Here is a 22793-nt window from a genome sequence, read left to right as displayed (position 1 = left end):
TTAATGTAAAAGGAACGTTTAGTTATTGTGCCATCTGTGGGATGGATTACTATGTAAAGGTTGAAAGCTCTTTTTTAAAAAACTAATGACAAAAATGCTCACAGTCTTAAGTGAGAAAAGCGGAACACAAACCTGATTATTTTTTGTTTTACATTAGCTTCAGGTGTACAGCATAGTGGTAAGACATATAGTTTACGAAGTGATCACCTAATTAGTCTAGTACCCACCTGGCAACACACAGTTATTGCAACATTACTGACTGTATTCCCCGCGACTGTTTTGTAACTGCCAATTTGTACTTCTTAATCCCTTCCCCTTTTTCACCCAGCCTCCCAACCCCCTCCCATCTGGCCATCACCACTTTGTTCTCTCTATCGTGAGTCTGTTTTTGTTTGTTTCTTCATGTTCTTTAGATTCCACAAAGATGTGAAATCATATGGTGTTTGTCTTTCTCTGACTTATTTCACTTAGCCTAATACCCTCTAGGTCCATCCGTGTCATTGCAAATGGTAAGGATTCATCTTTTATGGCTGAATAATGCATATATACACCACCTCTTCATCCAGTCGTCTGCTGATGGACACTTAGATTGCTTTCATATTTTGGCTGTTGCAAATAATACTGAAGTGACCATAGGGCTGCGTATATCTTTTCCAATTAGTGTTTTAGATTTCTTTGGATAAATACCCAGAACTAGAATTGCTGCATTATAAGGTAGTTCTATTTTTAATTTTTGAGGACCCTCCAAACTGTTTTCCATGGTGGCTGCACCCATTTGCAATCCCACCAACAGTGCACGAGGGTTCCCTCTTCTCCACATCCTCGCCAGCGCTTGTTGGTTGATTTATTGATGATAACCTTTCTGACAAGTATGAGGTGATATCTCATTGTAGTTTTAATTTGCATTTCTCTGATGATTAATGGCATTGAGCATCTTTTTATATGTCTGTTGGCCGTCTGTATGTCCTCTTTGGAGAAATACCTATTCAGGTCTGTCCACTTTTTAATTGGGTTATTTGGTTTTTTTGTTGAGTTGTATAAGTTCTTCATAAATTTTGGATATTAACCCCTTATCAGTTGGACCATAGGCAAATATCTTCTCTCAAACTCAGTGGGTCGTCTTTTCATTTTGTCGATGGCTTCCTTTGCTGTGCAAAACTTTTTAGTTTGATGTAGTCCCATTTGTTTATTTTTCCTTTTGTTTCCCTTGTCTGAGGAGCAATATCAGAAAAAGTATTCCAGAGAGCAAAGTCAGAGAGTTTGCTGCCTATGTTTCTTCTAGGATTTTTATGGTTTTGGGTCTTACATTTAAGTCTTTAATCCATTTTTAGTTTATCCTTGTATATGGTGTTAAAAGGTGGCCTAGTTTCATTTTTTTTACTTGTGTCTGTGTAGTTTTTCCAACACCATTTATCGAATAGACTGTCTTTACCCTATTGTACATTCTTACCTCCTGTGTCATAGATTAACTGACCATAGAGGCAGGGATTTATTTCTGGGCTCTATTCTGTTCCATTGATCTATGTGTCTGCTTTTACGCCAGTACCATGCTGTTTTGATTACTAGCCTTGTAGTATAGTTTGATATCAAGTAGTGTGATACCTCTGACTTTGTTCTTTGCTATGGCTTTTGGGGATCATTTATGGTTCTACAGCCATCTTTCTTTCCTTTCCCTTTCTTTTCTTTTCTTTCTTTTTGGCAACCCTTGGTTGACCTCACAGATTGCAAGGACCTTGTCAGCTTAAATCCCTTATTTTTTATTTTTTATGCCAACAGCACCTGGTCTTCCTAGGTGGTCTCCCATCCAAGTACTAACCAGGCCCGACCCTGCTTAGCTTCCGAGATCAGATGGGATCGGGCTTGTTTGGGGTGGCATGGCTGTAGACTCTACATATATTTTTCGGTTATTTGTTCTAGTTCTCTGAAAAATGCCATTGGTATTTTGATAGGGATTGCAGCAAATCTATAGATGGCTTTGTGTATTATGGACATTTAACGATGTTAATTATTCCTATCCACGAGCACGGTATATATTTCAATTTGAATCTTCTTCAGTTTCTTTTTTCAGTGACATAATTTTCCAAGTAAAGGTCTCAAACTCAAGCGGCCCACGGGGAGGGGCCAGGCAAGTAATATAAATGAGCGAAGTGAGCCAGGTGTGGAGAGTAGTAAACTGGAAGAGTACATATTCCATCCGAAGAGGCGTGTACTTTATTTCATCTGATTGTTGTTCTAAGGAAATGAATATCCAATGTTGCTAGGTATCTTAAGTTTTCAAGAAAAGCTGAAAATCTGGATTTTTTTTTTTTTTGGTGTAACATTTTTACATGTTCGGAAGAAGTTTTTTTAAAGTGTTTTTTTTTTTTTTTTTAACTCTATGGGCCAAATAAAAACATGTATCTGCAGGCCAAATTTGACTCCAAGACAGCCGATTATCAGTCTCCGGCGTAGTAGAAAACGAGCCTCAAAGTAAGGATTTTTTACCGAGGGGAAGTAAATAATGATTTGGTAGCAGCAGTGGACAGCCTAGAGGCTGGCATTACCCCTCCTTAACCAGTGGATGAGGGTATAAGAAACTTCTGAATAGGGCGGTAAGGGTTAATGGTGTCATATGATGAGAAGTGTGACATCTTTTGTACTAAAAGGACATCCGTCATGGAGTTGAAGGCACATATGAGCTGTTTGCTTCTGTCGGGTACTGTACGCAAAGTCATATTTTTGCTTCAAACTTTATTGGTTTAGCCAGATAAGAACCTGCCTCTGTTTTAATTAATAGTAACAAAGTCCATGTAGAGTCTATTCCCTATTTTAAAATTTATTTCAAAAAATTTTACTAACCAGAATTAAGAGTGGTATCTCTAGTTAAAATTATTTTGACTCTTTCCTTTCAAATTCTTCACATGCTATTACACTGCATGTAAGCATATTTCCATAGCATTTTTAATGCTTTTATTGACTTATCCTATGTAATCATATCTGTAGCCCGTGCCTTATGTTGTATATAACCAGAGTGCCTAGCCCTGAGGTTAGGCCCTTAGGTAACAAGTGCAAGATAAGGAACACTCCAAGTACCGCTGCACCTGAGAAATATGCAGGACACCTCAGAGGACTGAGTCTTGAACTTAAGTGGTGGTGACGGACTGTCCAGTGTATTAGAGTTCAAGCCCTTAGGTCTTCCGGCTACCGCATAGGTAGTGATTCAATCTCAGAGCCTCTGTTTATGTTCAGATAACATTTGAAAGGAACATTAGTCATCAGGGAAACCCAAAACTTGGAATTGGAGCTGTTTGCAATAGTTTCAAGGCACACAATATTGCATGTCTGTGAAAGGAGAGTCATACAGATAAATCCCTTTTGAAAACAACAATCGCATTTTTTGCCAGTCTTAAGAAAGCCATAAGGTCGTACGTAGTGGGCGGAGGCTTTAGTACTTAAGTGTTTGATAGAATCAAAATGAACTGCATAGTCTGGACCAGTAGGTGATGCCGAGGTACTCATGATGAGATCCATTTTCCCAGAGAATTTCCTAGTAAGTTTCTCCTCTAGTGAGTGGTCTTCACACCAAAACTCAGCCTTAGTAAGAGGCCATCTTCAGGGTGGATCCAGGATGGGTAGGTCATGTGTCATAGAACCCGGGAGCCTGGAGCTTTAGAATGCTCAGTGGGACCCTACAATCTAGATCAGATATAAAATAAATTTACAGAGAAAATCTCCTTGGAAGAAGGTTTTTCTCCCCTCCCCTTTCGTTCGAGTAACTCCCAACCCTATGTGAGCTCTGATAGCTGTTCTATTCGTAGGACGCTTGGTGGGGTGTCGTCCTGTACATGCACAGCTTAGTGTTCAGCCAGTGACTCAAGGGAGCCTCTGCAGATCTTGTTATTTTTCTGCGGAGCCCCCTCCTTTCCAGCTCTGCCCTGCAGGTCGCAGCTGTCTTAGCCTCCTCAGACTCCAAGACACTGTCTGTATAGTTTAGTGAGGCTGCTGTACCTCACTGGGTTCAGTAGAAAGCCCTGGGCGGTTTTGAGGCTCACTTCCTTCATTTCTCTTCTCTCAGGGATCATAGTCCGACACTTCTGTTTGTCAGTGTTTGGAAACAGTTGTTCCATGTTTTCTTTTTTCCAGTTTTCTGGTTACAGTGGGGAGACTAGTCCAGTAATACTTCATCGTGCCCAGGTCTCGGAATTTTGTTCATAGTGTTTTCTGACAGAGAAACTTCATTTATATGTAGCTGTATTTATCAGTCTTTTCCTTTATGGCTTCTATCTTTGGTATAATTGTTTATAAGACCTCTACCCCCAAGGTATCCAACTAAACTTTCTTCTAATACATATAATATTTAAATATTAGAACGTTTATCTAAATTCTTATGTAGCCTTGAACCTAAATTACTTTGGGGAGAATGTATATCTTCATAATATTACATTTGTCCATATAGGTTATGTTTCTTCATTTATTCACATTTTCTTTTAGATCTTTCAAGAAAGGCTTCTTGTTTTCTTCATATAATTTCTAGGCATCTTTTACTTAATTCTATATATTTTATATTTTTTGTTGCTGTTGAGCATGTATTTTTGTCATTTATGCCTAGGTAATTTAAATGTTTCACGTGCGATCTTTTCCCCTATGGTTATTACATCTAAAGGTTTCGGTCTGTTTGTCGAATGTGAATAGATGATTCGGTACTGTTCATAGGTTCGTGTAATACTTAAAGCGTTTCCATATACAGCCATCCGCCGCTTAACGACGGGGATAGGTACGGAGAAATGCACCATCGGTGATTGCGCCGTTCTGCAAACCTAGAGGTCTAGCCTGCTGCTGCAGACGGACTGCCGTACTTGTACTGGCAGCGCAGTAGGTGTGTTGACAGCAGCGTCACCACCAGCACGTGAGTAATGGATTGTGCCACGACATTACGAGGCAGCAGCAGTTTTCAGCTCCATTATAATCTTATGTCCCATCGTTAATGCAGCGTGTGACTCTAGTAGCTTCTCAGTCTATCCTATGAGACGACTCTGTGAGTTTGGCCATTGATAAATAATAAGATTCTTTTTTTTCTGTCAATGACTCTCCTGAGGTTGGTGTCAAGATATAAATATTTCCTTATAAAGGTTAAGTCTCTCATATGACCAAGGAGAGTAAAATCTCCCTCAGTCCTGCTTTAGCTCTTGCTTTCATCCTTCTCTTTCCCTTCACAGCCACACTTTTCTGTTTGTTTTTGTGGTGGTAAAATATATACAACGTAAAAGTTGGCCTTTGTAACCATTTCATAGTGTACAATTCAACTGCGTTAAGTACAGTCACAGTGTTGCGCAGCCATCACCACCATCCATTTCCAGAACTTTTTCATCATTTCAAGCAGAAACTCTGCGCCTGTTGAACAGTAACCCCATTCCCCAGCCCTTGGCAACTGCTGTTTGACTTGCTGTCTCTGAGCCTCCTGCTTCTAGGTACCTCGTATAAATGGAATCATACGACACGTAGAGTGTTTGTCCTTTCGTGTCTGGCTTATTTCATTAGCATGTTTTCAAGGTTCATCCATGTCGTAGCATGGATCAGAATTTCTTCTTACGAGTTTGTAACATCTGTTCCTTACCTGCCATTCATGCCTCAACCTGGCTTCTACCCCGCCCAACGTGCCAAGTGGACAGGGTCACATAATTGCCAGACTTAGTGGGCATTTTTCAGTCCTTGACCTCACCCCAGTCTTTGATGTTATTAACCATTCTTCCTTGAAACTCTAGGATGATTAGCTTCATAACAACTTCCAGCTCTTATTTTGCTCCTACCCCTTAGACCGTTCCTTTTCAGTCTCTGCTGAGAAATGTCCTGCCTGTTTCTGTAACGTCAGCCACCACCTCTTTCCCGATAACTGATCTCTCGATTCTGGGCAAAGACCTATGTCCCGAACCACCTGCTCAGCGTTTCCTCTTGGATGTCCCAGTTGAACTTCAAACATGCCTTAAATGGAACATTCTTCTTTCCTTCTATACCAACTTTCTCTCTGTCCTTTACCCGACTTACTCCTTTACCATTTCCAGTCTGGGTTTAATGGGACACTAGCGTCACCCAGTAGCTGCATCTAGAAACCTCATTTCTTTTTGATTCTTTCCCTTAAATAAATCCCCAACTTCTAATCACTAAAGCCCTCATTGTATTTCGCCTAGATGATTATAATAAATAGTCACCTGGCCAGTGACTCAGCCCGTAGACTTATCTCTTTCAAACCTATCATTCACATTCTAGTCAGACCTATTTTTTAAAAATATTGTATTTCTTATTAAAAAGGTCAAACAATATAGAAATATATAAAATTTGAAGTTAAAGTTTCTGCCTACCCTTCCATTCCTATCTCCCAGTTTCATTCCCCAGAGACAACGGTGTATATCCTTCGATACTTTTTTTCTGTGCTCATGCAAAACATGTTTAATAATTACGCATCGTTTTTTAAATTTGTTTTTGTACAAAAATTGTCATTTTCATAATCTGATTTGCTCTTTGCTCATGAATATATCAGGGTCCTCTTTTTCAAACTTGTATTTCAAAATAATTATAAATAATTATAATAAATTATAAAAATAACAGTCCTGTGTACCTTTTGCCCAGCTTCCTCCAACGGTGGCATCTTAATGTGACTGTAGTCCAGAATCAAAACAGGAAACTGATATTGACACATTGCCATGAACTAGAGTATAGACCTCACTCAGTTTGCACTGTTTAAAAAAAAATCTGTACTTGTGTGTGCGTGCAGCTTTATGCAGGTTATGCCATCACGTAACCACCACCACAATCAAGGTTTAGAACCGCACTGTCACACAGAACTGCTCCCGATGCTACCTCTTTGAATCCGCAGCTCCCCACGTGCACCCACCACTGTCTTCGTCCCCTGGTAACCATTTCTGTGATCTCCACCTCTGTAGTTTTAACGTTTGAATCGCGCATGTTAGATAAAGAATGATATGATTTTGAGATTGACTTTTTTCACTAGACATAATTCTCTGGAGAGCCGAGGAGATTCATTTTGTTCAGATCATTGAAGGACCTTCAGGCTTCCAGTATTTTGCTATCATGAATAAAGCTGCTGTGAACATTTATATAGAGAGTTTCGTGTGAATATAAATTTTCATTTCTCTGGGATAAGTGCCCAGGAGTATGATGGTAAATGTATGTTTAGTTTTATGAGAAATTGTACTCTTCCAGAGTGCCTGTACTAATTTACATTCCCACCAGCAATTTATGAAGGATCCAGTTTCTTTGCAGTATTTAGTATTCCCACTATTTTTAAAATTTTTACCCGTTCTGTCTCATTGTGGTTTTATGCTGCATTTCTCTGATGGCTGTTGATGTTAAACATCTTTTCTTGTGTTTATTTGTCATCCGTGTGTTTTCTTTGGTGAAGTATCTGTTTATTTCTTGACCCCAGTTTTAATTACGTGGTTTTCTTATTAATAATGAGTTTTTGTATACAGTATGAGGTGGAGGTTGAGGGGTGGTTTTTGTTTTTGGGGGTTTTTTGTTTGTTTTGTGTTTTTTTGCTTTTGTTTTTTTTTTGCCTATGGATGTGCAGATGTTCCATTATCATTTGTTGAGAAGACTATCCTTACTCCACTGAATTGTTTTGAGCATCTTTGTCAAAAATCAGTTGAGTTGCGTGGGTCTATTTCTGGGTTTATTTTGTTCATTGATCTTACCCATGTACCATGATTACTACAGCTATACAGTAAGTCTTATCATCAAGTAGGGTGATTCCTTTCATTTATTCTTTCTCTAAATTGTTTTCTTATTCTTTTGCTTTTCCACATAAATTTGAGAAGAATTTTGTCTATCTCTAAAAAAAAATCTTGCTAGGATCTTGATACGAATCTAGTTAAACCTATAGATCAGTTTGGGGAGAATCGACATCTTTGCTAATTCTGTCTTATGTTAGTACAGAGAGGTATCTACCATTCTGTGTTGTATTCCATAGCATAGATATAAGTATCACGATTTATGTAACCATTCCTCTGTTGGGCATTTAAAGTACTTCTGTAATGCCGCCTTGCAAGCAGCTTTTCACTAGTTTTCTGTTTCATTGATCACTCGTTGGAATATTTCTGAAGGAAATGTTGATAAATGTTCTGAAAGGTTTCCAAAAGGTTTTACCTGTTTGTAGTCGAAATAACAGGATGGACTGTTTTCCTATAACCTCTCCAAATACTGGGAATGATCAGTGTTTAAAAATCTTTGCCAAATTATTTCTGCCAAGTTCAAGTGTATTACTTAAACCAGAATTTTCCGTAAAAAAATTAACATGCTCACTTTAAAAAATCAAACTGTAGAATGATATAAAATGAAAAGGAGCAATCTCTGTCCTTTCCCTCTTTCCATTCTGTTCTCCAGAGCAGCCCATGTCAGGCTTGATGCAAAGCATTCTGGGCCTTTTCCTATGCATACTGTATACTTTTTCTTTTTTGACAAAATGAATCATATATTTATATTCTGTTCCACAGTTTTCTTTTTTCATTTGACAATATGCTACTGACAATTTTTCATTCACGTAAGTATGTGATTTTAAGTAAAACCTGTTCATATGTGACTCAAAAACACAAAGGAGTTAAATGAATGTCTTGAATGTTTCTGGGGAAAAAATCTAAATTGGATTTCCAGTTTGTTTTTAAAAAATACTGTGACCGAAGTAGAAGGAGATTACCCAGTGGTTACCGACATTTCATTTCTATGAGAATACTACTTTGTTGTTCAAGAATTCAGTTTCTGCTTAAATTTGATAGGGCAGCTGTTCCGATCCTTTGTGACACCAGGGACTGAGGCTCCTATGAGAATCTAAGGCCTGATGACCTGAGGCGGAGCTGAGGCGGTGATGCTGGCGCTGGGGAGCGGCTGCAGATATGGATGAAGCTTCGCTAGCCCGCCCGCCGCTCACCTCTGGCTGCGCGGCCCGGGTCCTAACGGCCACAGACCAGTACCGGTCCACAGCCCGAGGGTTGGGGACTCCTGTGATAGGGAATAGACATCTGCTGTTCAGAACTCAGTAGCCATCGTCTCTTACGCACTGTAGCGAGCTAGTTGATAGTGATAAGCACTCTGGTGGAAAGCGGCATTTCACTGAAAAGTCCCGCACTTGGGCCGAGTGAGATGGTGTAATATGCCAGTGAACAAATATGCCGCAGGACGTGTTAAGGCCACAGCAAAGTCCACATTTTAAAAAATATCATTTGGGAAAATAAAAATTACTATTTACTAAAAGAGAAAGGATGCGGAAAAACAGCCTTGCTTTCAGCCTCGGAGTTTCTGTAATGTATTTTCAAGGCAGCTCTGGTGCCGGGAAAATCCACAGCTTACCATGAGGGACACACGTCAGTGTTAACCCCCGTGTTTATCCTGTATAAGCTATCGTAGTCGGCATCGTGTAGAGTTGGGCGAAGAGTATAGAAAGAAAAATGGGCACAGGTAGACGTAGTGGCCTAAATCTAGTAGTCGTAAGCCCCGTGCAGGTCTTATTTCCCTAGTGCTTAGGATAATGTGTGGCACATAGTAGACACTCAGTAAGTATCTGTCATGTGAACTGATGGCCCAAGATAGAGGTACCAGGGGTGAGTAGAGAGTGGCTTATGGAAGCCACAGGGTTAGAGTTTCAAGGAAGAAGGGAATGGCAGTTGTAAATATAACTCAGGGCTTCTGAGGTCGAGTCTGAAAAGTGTTCGCTGGATCTGGCGGCTGGCATGTCGGTGCGGGCTTGATGAGGACCATTTCCATGGAATGTTCCTTAGCGTCGCCACGTTCTCTGACGTGGTCGTCACTTCCGCTGCACTCCCTTTCCTGGAATCCTGGGTTTGTGTACATGTAGCTTCCACGAAGCCACAAAGGGCAGCAAGGACAAGGACCTGTCTCTTGTTTTTTGGTTTGTTCTGTTGTTTTATTTTATTTTTGTATCTTCAGAGCCTGATGCTATACCTCTATGTGTGTATTTTTTTTTAAGTTGTTAAATAGAATGGTGATTTGTTTGGGGATGGGGGGAGAAGCGTTTTTACGCTTTGGGGGCTTTTCGTCAGACAGGCCCTGAACGTAAGTCCTGCCCTCGCCCCATGAGATTGCTCGTCCCCGGTCCCCTCTGCATAGCTTCCAGCTGCTCGAGTTTGTAGTCCAGATTCTAAGCGAGGTGCTCTGCTCTGCTTTGAGAGATCAGACCTCTTATCTTGGAAAGCAAACGTCTTAATTTGCATCTGATCCACATCCTACATAATGTAAAGAGCCTTGCTACAGTCTGAAAGATTAGATTCACCTCTCTTTTTACCTTTTCTGGACCTGGTTGGAGATAAATCTCTAAGAATTAGGAGAACCCAAGCTTATCTCTGGGATCCATGGACTGTGCGTGGTCAAACTTAGTAATTCTAGTTTCTTTAGGAATCAGCTGTGCAGACTTTTTCTTTTTAAATCTGGCACTGAGTTTTTAAAACAGCTTTCTGTTACTACCGAGGTTTTATGTTTTAATTTTAATCGTTCACTTTGGAACACAGTGCATATCTTCCACACTGTTCACTGTCACGGTTTCTTGTTTTGGCAGAGTACTCACTTTCTTAGGGGGAGAGTTATTTTTAGTGTTTGCGGAAAGGTTCTCAAAGGAAATGTGAGCTGAGACGGGTGGGACTGCTCACCAGCTGGACTGGGGTTTTTCTCTGAAACCTTTAGGACAGCAGTGATACTGGCTAGCTCTCTCTAACTGGAGCCACAAAGCTCGTAGCTTTTCTTTCTTCGCCTTGCATCATTAAAGAGGTAAATTAACTTAGAAATGACAAAAGAAATTTTCTTGATTTTAGCGGCATGTCAGCTTTCCAAAGCTGTTATCGAAATCACCACTTTTTAAGGACATTTGGATTTGAATTATATATAATGCTGTAGGCTGCTGCCAATCTTTATTTGGAATGAGGCAAAATATAAATACAAATTTTTTCGAAGAACATTTGAGGTTTCTCTGCCATGACTTAATAGCGAGAGAAAAAGCAAAATATATTCAGAAAAGCATTTCTTTTTGTAAATGGGTAGCTGAGTCTCCTGTAGGTCACAGTGGTAATTCATAGATGGCCTTATCTTTCACATTAATTTTCGTGTTATTCGGAAAATCACTTTTTATCAATTTTGGTTTTCTGTATAGAAACCCCTCAGGGACTGGGAAGTTCGAATTCGGTTTCTCATCACTCGTGTTTCCCCCCACGGTAGCCCCAGCACCTTTCTTTTTCCTGCGAGGACCTGTTACCTTTGTTTGTGTCCTCACTGGACTCCTCTCTTCCTAAGCTGTGAAACTTAAAGCTTTTAGTAAGCTCCAGATGGCTACAGAATATAGAGCAAGAATTTTAGCTTTATGGGGATGGTTATGGACTCTTTTGAGACTCTAATGAAAAACTATAGCCCTTCTACTCACAAGAATTTATATTACGTACAGAGTTTTGTTTAGAGTTTCATGAGGCTCATGGATCAATCTCTCTCTCATTACCGCCCCATTCAAAAATTCCTGGTAGAGGTACAGATAAGAAAACACCTTGGTATTTTTAGCCTTTTTCAGTGGTGGTAAGAGTGGTTTGCAAACTCCACCACCATCTTTCATCAAAAATATTTCAACGCTTCTTTGCAAATAGTAGAGTAATAAAGCTAAAAACCTTGTGACTCTTGAGAGCGTATAGACTGTCAAAAACTAAGACATAGCTAGTAATCAAAACACAGACAACTATCATCTGTGTAAGTACATCTTTTTTTATGTTCTGAGTACTATTAATGGGTATTTCTTTAGAGTTGTGTGTTGCAAAGAAAATGGGGAGAGAGGAGGTCCCATCTTCAAAAAGACAACGTCGCAAATGCATAAAATAATTTTTTCCGTGTGTCATAAATGAGAGCACTGAGACGTTGACACGTTGGTTTGTGTTTAGGTTTCAGAACTGAAGTAGAGCAAAGGCTACATTCTTGATCTGTAATCTGGAATTTTAGCCGTGAGGCAGGCAGGTCCCGGTAGGTGGTGAAGCCAGTGTGCCGTAGGAAGCTGACAGCTGCTCGGTGAAGGAGGCCTGCCACCTGTAGACGGCCTTTTCCCCTAGTGTCCTGCGTGAATGTCAACATGAACGTTTGTCTGCTCGCTCTTGCAGTCTGTCTCTGTCAGATCAGTAGTTCGAGGACCAGCCTACTGGTGGCCCGAGGAGATTAGAACCCTAGAAGCTTGAGCTGCAGCCTCCTTATCACTCAGACTATTCTTGGTTGTGAGCCAGCTCTGGCTGTCTTTATATGTGTCCCAAATATCCTGATGATTGACTTAGTTTTCTTTCTGGTTCATTCGTATTTGGCACAGTCAGCTCGTGCGAGGATGCAGCTTTATTTTACATCTTTTAAAGAGTAGATGGTTTGTACTTGTGAGAGATTTTAACTGCAAGAGACGTTTTTGTTCGTATGATTTGTAATAATCAGAGTAGGTATGACGTGAAAGCTTCACATGCGCACATGGTATATTTTTTATCCTTTACATTCTGATGAACCATAGGTTTAACTCAGGGATCGCCTCCTCTGGGAAGCCTTCCCTAATAGCTGTTTCCCTCTTACGTCCCAGAACTGTCCACTTCCTCCTCTGTGCCTCTACTGAGCCCCGTATGTACTTTTTCACTGCTTTGTATTGCCCTGTGTGTTTACAGTCTGTCTCACTCCGCTGGACTATAAGCTTCACTATTTTAAAGAATATCGTCAAACACTTGTGGCAGGGATTAAAAACTCAGACGCTTCCAGGGCCCAGGTGTGAGTGAGTTGAGCAGGCCTGTGAGGGGCCCTGGTGACCTGGAGCACACACGCACACGCCTGGCCTAAAAAGGGCAGCTGCTGCTCAGCTCTAGCCAGTGGGTGCCTTGCGGGGATGCTGGCCCTGTGTTGTCCTATTTTTTAATTTTTCAAGAGTTGTTAGACATTTGGGTTTTTATATGAAATCTCTTGATTCTTAAACGTCGGATAATTCAGGTTTTTTAAAAACTTCATTGAGATACAACTTACATACGAAAAGTGTATATATTATGGGTGTATTGCTCAATCCATTTTCACAGACTGGACTGACTTTTTTATATGGGCCAAACAAATCCGGGTTGACCTGCAAGCCAGCATTTTGCAGCTTGTGACAAAGGCCGTATGAGGAACCGTATAGTTTGCCTAAGAATCACCTAATAGATAAAAGTGTCTTAAAGAGACACATCAGCCAGATGTAATGTGGAGACCTTATTTGGATTATGATTCAAAGAAATCCAATGAAAAAGAATATTTATGAAATAATTAGGGAAATTTGAATGTCACTGGCCATTTAATAATAATGAAGAATTACTGTTAATTATTTTAGAGGTAATACAGTTGGGGTTCTTTATAGACTTTATTTTTTAGAGCAGTGTGGAGCAGCACCGAGCTGAAGGAACAGAGATCGCCCATGTACCCTGTGCCCTCATACAGGCACCGCCTCCCCCGTTAGCAATAGCCCGCGCACAGCTGCGCATTTGTTAAAATCGATGACCTTCCACTGACACACCCAGAGTCACTCTGGTGTTGTCCATTCTGTGGGTTCTGGCAAATGTATAATGACGTGTCTGTCGTTACACTATCGTACATAGTTATTTTTTTAAGAGTCCTTAAAAGTACATATTGAACAATTTAATGGGTAAAATGAGATGATACTGGAATTTGAAGATAATTTGTGAGTGTGAAAGTTCAGGTTTAAATGAAACAAGATCGACCATGTGTTGGTAATCATTGAAGATGGGTAGCGGGCACATGGGGAGTTCATTATATTGATGTCCCTGTTTTTTTTCATATATTTGAAATTTTCTACCTCCAAAAGTAAACCAAGAGTTCAAGTTAAGCTGAAGCATGGTTTTTGGGGCCTGAGATCATAGGACACCACTGCTAGTGACAGACTAAATTTCTGGAAATAAAGTCTGCAAAGGCAATGGCATTTTCTTTTTTCGTTTACAGGGCCCGAAAGTCAGTATACTAAGACTGCTCAGGAGATCGTGAACGTCTGTCACCAGACACTGACGGAGGTAAGCGGGAAAGAGGCGGTCCCCTCGCGGTCTGGCTTTCTGGAATCCCTTTCATTCCCTTGGGTGAGGAGGCCTTCCCTGCCTATCCTGTGTTAACGTGTCACATCCTGCCCCCGCCCTCAGCCAGCGCCCCTTACTCCCCCCCCCGCTTTATTTTTCTATCCTACCTAGCACTAAATGTTTTTGACAAAGTATATAATTTATTTATTTTAGTTACCACATGTGTCCTGCTTCTGTGAAGACAGGGGTTTTTGTCCGCTTTGTCTACTTTTGTATCCCAAGTGCCTAAAACACATGCTGAATGATTCACTGTTTTTTTTCTTAGTATGATGAGCATTTGACTCAACTTGAGAAGGATATTTGTACAGCTAAGGAAGCGGCGTTGGAGGAAGCAGAATTAGAAAGCCTGGACCCAATGACCCCAGGGCCTTACACACCTCAGGTGAGTCTGAGGACTAGGGACCTCCCCTCATAGTTTTCTTGTTGGTGTGGGAAGTTGGGAGCGTGTTAACAGATGCATTTACTGAGATACCCTTCTTCTCTGTCCTTCCTCTTCATATGCCTTTCGTGTGCTTTCTTGTCTTCTCAAAGGCTAAGGTGAGTGAGGGCCATGGGTCTCGGTGGCCTCGTTGAGTCCAGAAGAGGCAGGTGTGGGATGAGTGAGTGGGGCGGGGTCGTAGGCGGCTAAGCCGTGTTTCAGAATGCCGGTGTCCCGGCCGCTGGCCAGAGGCGGTCCCTTTGAGTCTCTGCACGGGGCTCTCGGGTCTCTCAAGAGCATCGAGCTCTCAGGCGTAGACATGGGCCACGTCGTCCCTGTGCCTGGTAGACGCTTCAGGTGTCGGTGTAGCGCAGAGGGCACCCACTTTCCTGGATTGACTCCCTCTCCTCGTAAATGAAGACAGGTAATGTTTATGGTGTTCTTAAATCTATGTGCCCAAAGACTAGAGAGGAAGAGTGATAAGAGAATTGTAGGGTTTCTGTCGTGACCCCTGAATATACTCAGTATATTCAATCTGTACTGCACGCTTCGAGGGCTGGCTTATTTGAAGACTAGGACTTACCAGGACATACCTGGTGCTCGCTTTCCGTGTCGGTGGCACTGTGGTCAAGTGCAAAGTACAGGACATTTGGCAGAAGACAGGCCTGGATTTGGAACTCAGCTCTGCTACTGTCTAGCTTTTTGTGAACTGGGGAAGTTAACCTCTGTAACACAGTTTCCTTTTCTCTAAAATGTACTTTTTCAACATTGTTACTAACATTAAATGAGTTAATTGGCCTGGGACACAGTAGACATTTATTAAGTGTTCGTTTCCTTATCTATGTGAAAGTCATCTGCGAAGTTCTCAAAGGCCCTTTCAAATTTAAGCGAATATTTTAATGTGAAATTCTCCCAGTTCCCACTGGAAAACTTCTTTTCATTCTACTCAGATTTCACTCTGAACTGATAATGCAACCTGTGTGGTCTGTGTGGGATTGTTGCTGTCTGTATCTTATTCATGCACCCTCCCTATCTATCTTTTACTCTCTTTCATCCCAAAACCTAGGTTACTGAAGGGCCAAGTATAAAGAACCCTAAGATACTTCTTCCAGGCCCAGAACAAGGAAAGGCTCTTGGAGTATGTGGGCAGATTGGGTCAGTGGGGGCTTGGGTGAGTGATGTTGCCCAGGAAGGCCTTATTTGCTCATAGGCCCACAGCTTCTTCCAGGCGCTTTCTGGTAAGTGAAAGCCTGGGTTTTAGCCATCATTCCCAGGAGAGTCTAGCCATGATGGCACATGGGTTCCCGTAGTCGGCGACAGCATAAGCCTAGTCCTTTGGTGAGTCAGCGCCTTAGACCCAGAAGTCGTCTTCCTCTCTTCCCTCCCCTCCCCTCTCGCACTGTCTCGAATGGCTGAAGGAAACCTGGCGACTGTTCTCTCGCCTGTGAAGCGTGGGGTGGGGGTCGCGCCTCGTGGCCTCCTCTCATATACCGAGCCCAGCTCGTGATCTCCTAACGTGAGGGTGGGGTACGCGAGTGTCCTCGCTCATTATTAGTGTCGAGCCGAAACGTTAGTAAAGAAAGTTTGCGCAAGTTTGACCTGTCACAATACACTTGTGGCGTATGGAAACATCATGGCGATCGTGCTGCTCTTCCAGCTGTAAGTGGTGGCAGGCAGGAGTTTACTGTCGCTCAGCTCTTTGCACCCAGCTTGTATTGCTTCAGACATCCCGCTGAACACACCGGCCTTACAACTGTTCACTTGGCGGCTTCTCGCATAGCCTTTCATTCCCAGATTTTCTCTTCTGTTCCACAATTAGTTAATCTGTCCTGGAGTCCTTGTAAATGCTGTTTCGCCTTTCTCCAAAACCTTCTCAATTCTAGCCTCGCTTGTTTGCTTCAAAAAAAAAAAAACAAACCCACGAAGTAACACACATGTTGTTTTTTTGTTGATAACAGTAACGTGTTCGTGGGCGAAAATTGGAAAATATAAAGAAGTTGCCTAAAATTAAGTCCACCACTCAGAAAGAACCAAGCTCTGTGAACATTTTGGTGTTTCTTTTCTATCTGCGATGTGTATTTACACATACACTTTTAAAGTGAAATTGGTCAAGATGGTTTTGTGTCTTGTTTTCACGTCACATTGTCTGATAAGCATTTTATTTCATCAGTCTTTGGAAACTTAGTTTTCGAATAGCTGGATAACGTTTCTGCCGTCAGCCAGGTTTTTAGAGAACGCTCTCCTGTTTCTCCAGCCTGTTGTTTATTGGTCCCTCCCGTCCTCCTGTCACTGAACAGTCCATTTGCTAAGTTTCTGTTCTCTTCAGGAGAGAGACGAGGGAAGGGATCCCTAACTCACTGACTCGCAGGCATTGGGTAAGGCGCTTACACATACCTCTTCAGTGTCCTAACAGCCTCGTGAGACAGACATTATCATCCATGCTTTACAGCTGAGAGAACCAAGGCTTAGAGAGATGAAGTAATCCGTTAAAATTTCTCAGCTAGCAAGCGATGGAGCCAAGACCCAAACCCAGGGTAGTCCACTTCAGAGCCCATGGTTTTCCACCACACCGTTTCGCCTCATAGCATCCTTCGATGAGTTCGTAAGCCATTAAGCCACTCCAAGCTCTTGCTGGGATTGAAATTCCCCGGTGCCATTTCCTGTTAGGTATCTCTGAACCAAACGGTCAAAATAGCACTGGTGTGAAGCCCTGGGCCTAAAAACAGTAAGATAAGGCTCGGAAGAAGCGAGGTTGCGGACCAGAAAGGCTGTTGGGGCCGGAAGTGCCCCACGGCCGATGCTTTGCTGCTGCAGGCTTCTGATCGTATACATTAGATGCCGCTCTGCTAGAGTTAGCGACGTTCGTAAGAGTCCCCAAAATCTGTTCGGAAAGTTGTTTCAGGCTGTGTTTTCTCTAAATGGATTGGTCTGCATGACCTTTTTCCGCAGCAACGGTCTAAAGGGGAGTTCTCTGTGTTTCCTGCTCCCTTTCCCCGATGCAAGCTAAGTTGTGTGATTTGTGCCACAGCCTCCTGATCTGTACGACACCAACACGTCCCTCAGTATGTCTCGAGATGCCTCTGTCTTTCAAGATGAGAGCAACATGTCCGTCCTGGATATTCCCACTGCCACCCCAGAAAAGCAGGCGACCCAGGTAGGACGTTCCTTTTCTCCACGCGCGGTTGGTAGTGTGCTTTGGGGTAGAGAATAGAGAAAGTGGGGGGGTTAACACACGGGTCAAGGATAATTGAGCTCCTTAGCCCTGGGGATGAAGGCTTAAGAATGTGATTTCAAGGTGGGTCGATGGCAGGTCACATGACTGGCATTGTCCGCTGTCCCTCCCCACGGGTAGAGTCAGGGCGCACACAAGTGCGGGGAGTGTATGGGGACATCAGAGTAACCTGGCAGGCGACTAGAAAGACCAACCGCATTCAGAGACAGTTCCAAAGCATTTCCCTGCTACTGTGTGGATGCTGTGATCAAAACGAAAGTTATTTATAAAATTAGATTGAATTGTTCCCATCGGCCTTTTCCAGCGGTATCAGAAGGTTCTCCTGAGCCGAGGCCCGAAACCCTGTCAGCTGATCTCAGGGCTCCACCGAGGGGTTCTAGCCCAGAGCCCAGCCGAAGCTGAGGAAAGCTTGGCTTAGAAAGGAAGAGTCTTCTTTGATGCCACCGTAAGAGTAGACAGGACCTTCCTGTCCTTCCAGGCTTCACCCTGCCTGTGATTCCCGCAGAGCGGCGGGGCAGGCACCCGGGCCTTGAGCTGTGGGAACAGCCCCCAGAAGCCGCGGCCTGGCTGGGCTGTCGGGGAGGAGCATCCGTCCCGGGCGAGAGCCCTTGTTATGTCCGCCTGCAGCCACGGCCCTCAGTGATGGGCTATTTGTGTTCCTTACTCAGATGCACCAGGGCTGAGGTAGGCTGGGCGAGGAAGACTCTGATGTAGATATTGAAGGGTATGATGATGAGGAGAATGGGAAACCTAAGACTCCAGGCCCAGTGAGTATGTTCACAGAAAGCTTACGGTTACTTATGCCCTGACATGGTAGGAGCCCCCCAGTACAGGACAGGCCAAGCCCCAGGGCCGCAGCAGAGAGTCTCCGACTTTAATCCTTGGAACCAGCCAATAAACGAGTCTGTCCACCAACATTACTTGACTTCTCGTGAGGCAGCAAGCGGCGGGGCTGGTGGTGGCTTCTGGTCTCTTACTTGGGCGGCGATGGGACCTTGACCCCCAACTGGTCTTATTCAGGAAGGTGAAGAAGTAGATGGCGATCTTGCAGATGAAGAGGAAGGAACTGTGCAGCAGCCTCAAGCCAGTGTCCTGTATGAGGATTTGCTTATGTCTGAAGGAGAAGACGATGAGGAAGACGCGGGGAGTGACGAAGAAGGAGATAATCCTTTCTCTGGTAAGTCTTGCTCTTTTGCTTCTGTTCCTGTGTAGCTCACCATAGCCCCCTCAGGACGGCGTAGGACGCTCTTGGCTACAGGTGCTGTTACCAGCCCCGCGAATAGGCCTCAGAGGGCTGAGCGCTCACTCGGAGGATGATGGCATTTATTAACCTTAGCGGACACGAAGGAATGCAACACAGGAGGTAGGTATACAAGATGACAGCGGAAAAGGCAGTGTCTCAATAGCAGCTTTGATTGGAATACTTGTTAAAAGCGAAAAGGAAGCGCTGTACGCGGCGGTAGGGAAGGGAAATTGACACAGAAGGTCCTGCTTTGAGAGATCTCGTTGGTCAGCGGCTGTGGCGGGTGGGCGGCGGGGGCTGGGGTAGAGGAGATGATGGGGGAGCAAACAGCGTGGCCGGGGGTGGGTAGAGGAAGTGGGGACTCGGATTCCGTTTGCAGAGCTCGGCTCGTGTCGGTCACAGGCAGGGACGCCTCCGCGGCAGGGCGTCCGGGCAGCCGGTTTTGGAAGACCAAGCCGAAGGGGTTGATTCTGTCCAGCTTACCTCGGTCTGTCTCTTCACAGCTATTCAGCTGAGTGAAAGTGGCAGTGACTCTGACGTGGGATCTGGCGGGATAAGGCCCAAACAGCCCCGCGTGCTTCAGGAGAACACGAGGATGGGCATGGAAAACGAAGAGAGCTTGATGTCCTATGAGGGAGCCAGTGGGGAGGCTTCTCGTGGTTTGGAGGAGAGCACCATCAGGTAATCGGCAGCGACATGCTACAGGGCTGTGGCGTCGGTGCCCAGCCGTGATGTCAGAGGGCCCAGCGTCAGATTTCTCTCATCCAGCAAACGTTTACTGAGCACCTGCTAGGGCCAGGCGCTGTGCTAGGCCCTTGGGGATACACAGAGGAGCAAGAAATACCCTGTCCTTGAGGAGCTCGCAGTCTAGTGGAAGAGACTGAGAAAAACCAAGTCATTACCAATGCGATGTGATAAGTGCCGTAGCATAAGTTAAGTACAGAGCGCCAAGTCACCACTGAGAAAAGTGTCTCGCTCTGCTTGGGAGTAATCAGGGAAAGTTCCACAGACAAGGGGCCAGTCGAACTGGGCCTTACAGGATGAATAAGAGTCTGCAAAGTAGATAAGTAGTAGCAGCAGGTAAGGAGATCCTTAGAGGTGGAACAATATATTCAGAGGCACAGAAATGAAACAAAGAAGGCTCCAGAGCGAAGGGAGGTTGTTGGGAGTTGTGGCTCCAGAAGTAGCAACGATGGTATTGCAGAGAACCTTATATGGCATTCTAAGACATCTGGATTTTGGGTCATAGGAATCACTATTTCAGGAAAAGGAAATAATATCAACTTTGTATATTAAATAACTCTAGGACAATGATAAGGGTCTCATGTGGCATCTGTTAGAAGTGGGGAGTGGGGGCAGGGGAAAGAAGGGACATATGGAAGAAGTATTTAGAGGGTCAGCCGATTGGATATAGGCGGTGAGGAGATCAAGTACATAATGAATGGGAATGTCACTGATATAGGAAAGAGGGAGAATAGACATTAGGTGGGGTGGGAAAGAAGGAAACAATTGTCTTTGGACATGTTGGATTTAAGGCACACGGACACGTAGCCAGAGGTATTCAGGAAGCAGTTAGAGTATTCGTTCAGCAAGTATTTATCACAAATACAGAAGTAACTAAGATGCGGTCCCTTCCTTCAAGGAGTGGCGTCTAATGGGATACCTGAAAGAGGTAACTGGATCATCAGGTGTAGTGAAACATGAAAAGTGCTGTGATAGGCAACCACAGAATTTTTCTCGGATGTGGGTGTAGGAATGGGGTAGGGGAGCTGGTTAGAGAAGGAAACTGAGCTAAATCAGAAATCAAAAATTTCGGAAATGTGTATCCCCTTTGGCCCCCACATTTTACGTCTAGGAAATTATTCTATGGGAATAATAAAACACCTTCATCAAGATGTTTGTGCAAGGGTGTTTATCACAGCACTGTTTCTAACAGTGGGAAGATTGGAGACAGCTGAACTGTCTTAGTGAGAAACGTAAATCAGTCACGTTACAGCCATTCAGTGGAGTACCATGCAGCTGTTAAAATCGTGCTACAGATGTGTGTTTATAAAGATGTTCATTATAATCATTAGCGAAAACATTCCTAAAGACCATGTAGAATATTCTAATTTTGTAAATAAAAAATGTTTAAACATCTAAGTGAAGTGCATAGAAAAAAGTTGGAAGATCACCCACCAAGAGATTTATCTCTGGGTAGTGGAGTTATTGGTGATTTTTTTTTTCATTTTTTCTGGTTGTATATTCGATAATTTTTTGAACTAACGAATGTGCATTACTTGTGTGATTTTTTTTTGAAGTAAAATTAAGAATAAACAAACAAACAAAAAATAACGAGCACTCTGGCAGAAGCGTGAAGAAGTCATTGGAGAGCAGGACTAGAGGCGTGAGGACCGCCCCGCAGTGGTGCGGGCCGGAGATGACAGAGGACTCAGCTAAGGCGCGCAGAGTAGGGGCGGAACGGAGGGGGTCGAAGAGGTAGAAGCTATAGGACTGTTGGCTAATTGGCTGTGGAGCTGACTGAAGCTGTAACTGGTAGGGGAAACTGAGTCCGTCAGGGCGTTTTTGGTCACGTAAGCTGGCAGTGTGCTGTTCAGGCGTGAGGGAGTTTCTTTATTCAGGTTATTGTGTGCCTGCAGTTGGCCAGTCGATGTTTTCGAACAGGATCATTTTTCTCTCAGGGGCCTGTAGAACAGTCCGGAAGCAGTCATTTTAGTGTCCACGGGAGGTGAGGCGGGCTGATCCCTTGGTAGCACCAAGAATGGGACTGGTCAGCTAGAGGATGGTGCCCGAGCTTGAGAGATGACATGTTTCTCTTCTCAGTTATGGGAGCTATGAGGAGCCTGATCCCAAGTCGAACACCCAAGACACAAGCTTCAGCAGCATCGGTGGGTATGAGGTATCAGAGGAGGAAGAAGAGGAGGAGGAGGAAGAGCAGCGCTCTGGGCCGAGCGTGCTAAGCCAGGTCCAGCTGTCAGAGGACGAGGAGGACAGTGAGGATTTCCACTCCAGTGCTGGAGACAGTGACTTGGACTCTGATGGATGAGGCTTCCTTTGGGCCTCCTGGGTCAGCCTTCCCTGTTCTCCAGCCTAGGTGATTCACCTACCCCCAGTTCGTTTATATTTGTGCAACGTCTGATCCTGAAATCACCAGATTAACTAACACCTTAGCCTTTAAGAAATAGTAAGTAAATGATAACGAATCGCCTCTCCTGACTTTCCTGGGGCAATGTCACCCTTTGAATTAAAACCAAGCAACCCCGCTTCCCCCAACTACTAACAAAAATAGACCGTCTCCTCCTCCTCCAGTGTGCTTGTTTAACTCCATTTATCGCTGTCGGTGTCACTTTTCCCCGGAGAAGGAGGAAAAATTATGAAAGGACTAATAACTTGATGTCCTCTTGGTGTATTAGAAATTTTCCAAGCATGATATCATCTTAGTTTTCTAATTCACAGGCTGGAACAGGTGACAGCCCCCCGCTGGGACAGAGAATTGGGTTCTCTCTGGTGGACTCTGTGCCACACTAAAAACGGAAACCTATTGGACAAACTGCCCAGTTTTTAATTATTTATTTGATTATGTAAGGCCTTGTTCCTAAAAGGATTTGAGGCAAGTGACTATAGAAATCTTTGAAATAGCCTATATGTCAGAAGCGATCTGTTGCCATGTAAGTGTGTTCCATCCGTCCACCCCCCTGAGGAATGATAGGAAAATGGTAAGTTCCTCGGGGCAAAGGCTGTGTCTTCTGTTCCTTTTCATGCCGAGGCTATGGTTCTGTGCGTAGTAGGTACTCG

General features: G+C 43.6%; 1 protein-coding gene and 1 non-coding gene across 2 annotated transcripts in view; one reads left to right on the top strand and one right to left on the bottom strand.

The window, feature by feature from the left end:
• The window catches only part of TAF1 (TATA-box binding protein associated factor 1), a 57371-nt gene extending 35065 nt beyond the window's left edge, over positions 1-22306 (top strand). The window contains exons 31-36 of the mRNA XM_023537445.1: positions 13978-14045; positions 14371-14487; positions 17552-17677; positions 18776-18932; positions 19502-19679; positions 21822-22306. Of these exons, the coding sequence (XP_023393213.1) occupies positions 13978-14045; positions 14371-14487; positions 17552-17677; positions 18776-18932; positions 19502-19679; positions 21822-22044 (869 nt within the window). The 3' untranslated portion in view covers positions 22045-22306. The remainder of the gene's footprint in view (positions 1-13977; positions 14046-14370; positions 14488-17551; positions 17678-18775; positions 18933-19501; positions 19680-21821) is intronic.
• Positions 1768-1886, bottom strand: LOC111746507. The gene has a single exon (XR_002783142.1). It is a non-coding gene; the product is annotated as a 5S ribosomal RNA (ribosomal RNA).
• Positions 22307-22793: the final 487 nt, after the last annotated feature.

This window comes from Pteropus vampyrus, unplaced genomic scaffold (genome assembly GCF_000151845.1).
Source record: "Pteropus vampyrus isolate Shadow unplaced genomic scaffold, Pvam_2.0 Scaffold191, whole genome shotgun sequence".
NCBI classification, from domain to species: Eukaryota; Metazoa; Chordata; class Mammalia; order Chiroptera; family Pteropodidae; genus Pteropus; species Pteropus vampyrus.
The sequence above is the reverse complement of the archived record's forward strand: the minus strand, read 5'-3'. Positions and strand labels throughout refer to the sequence as shown.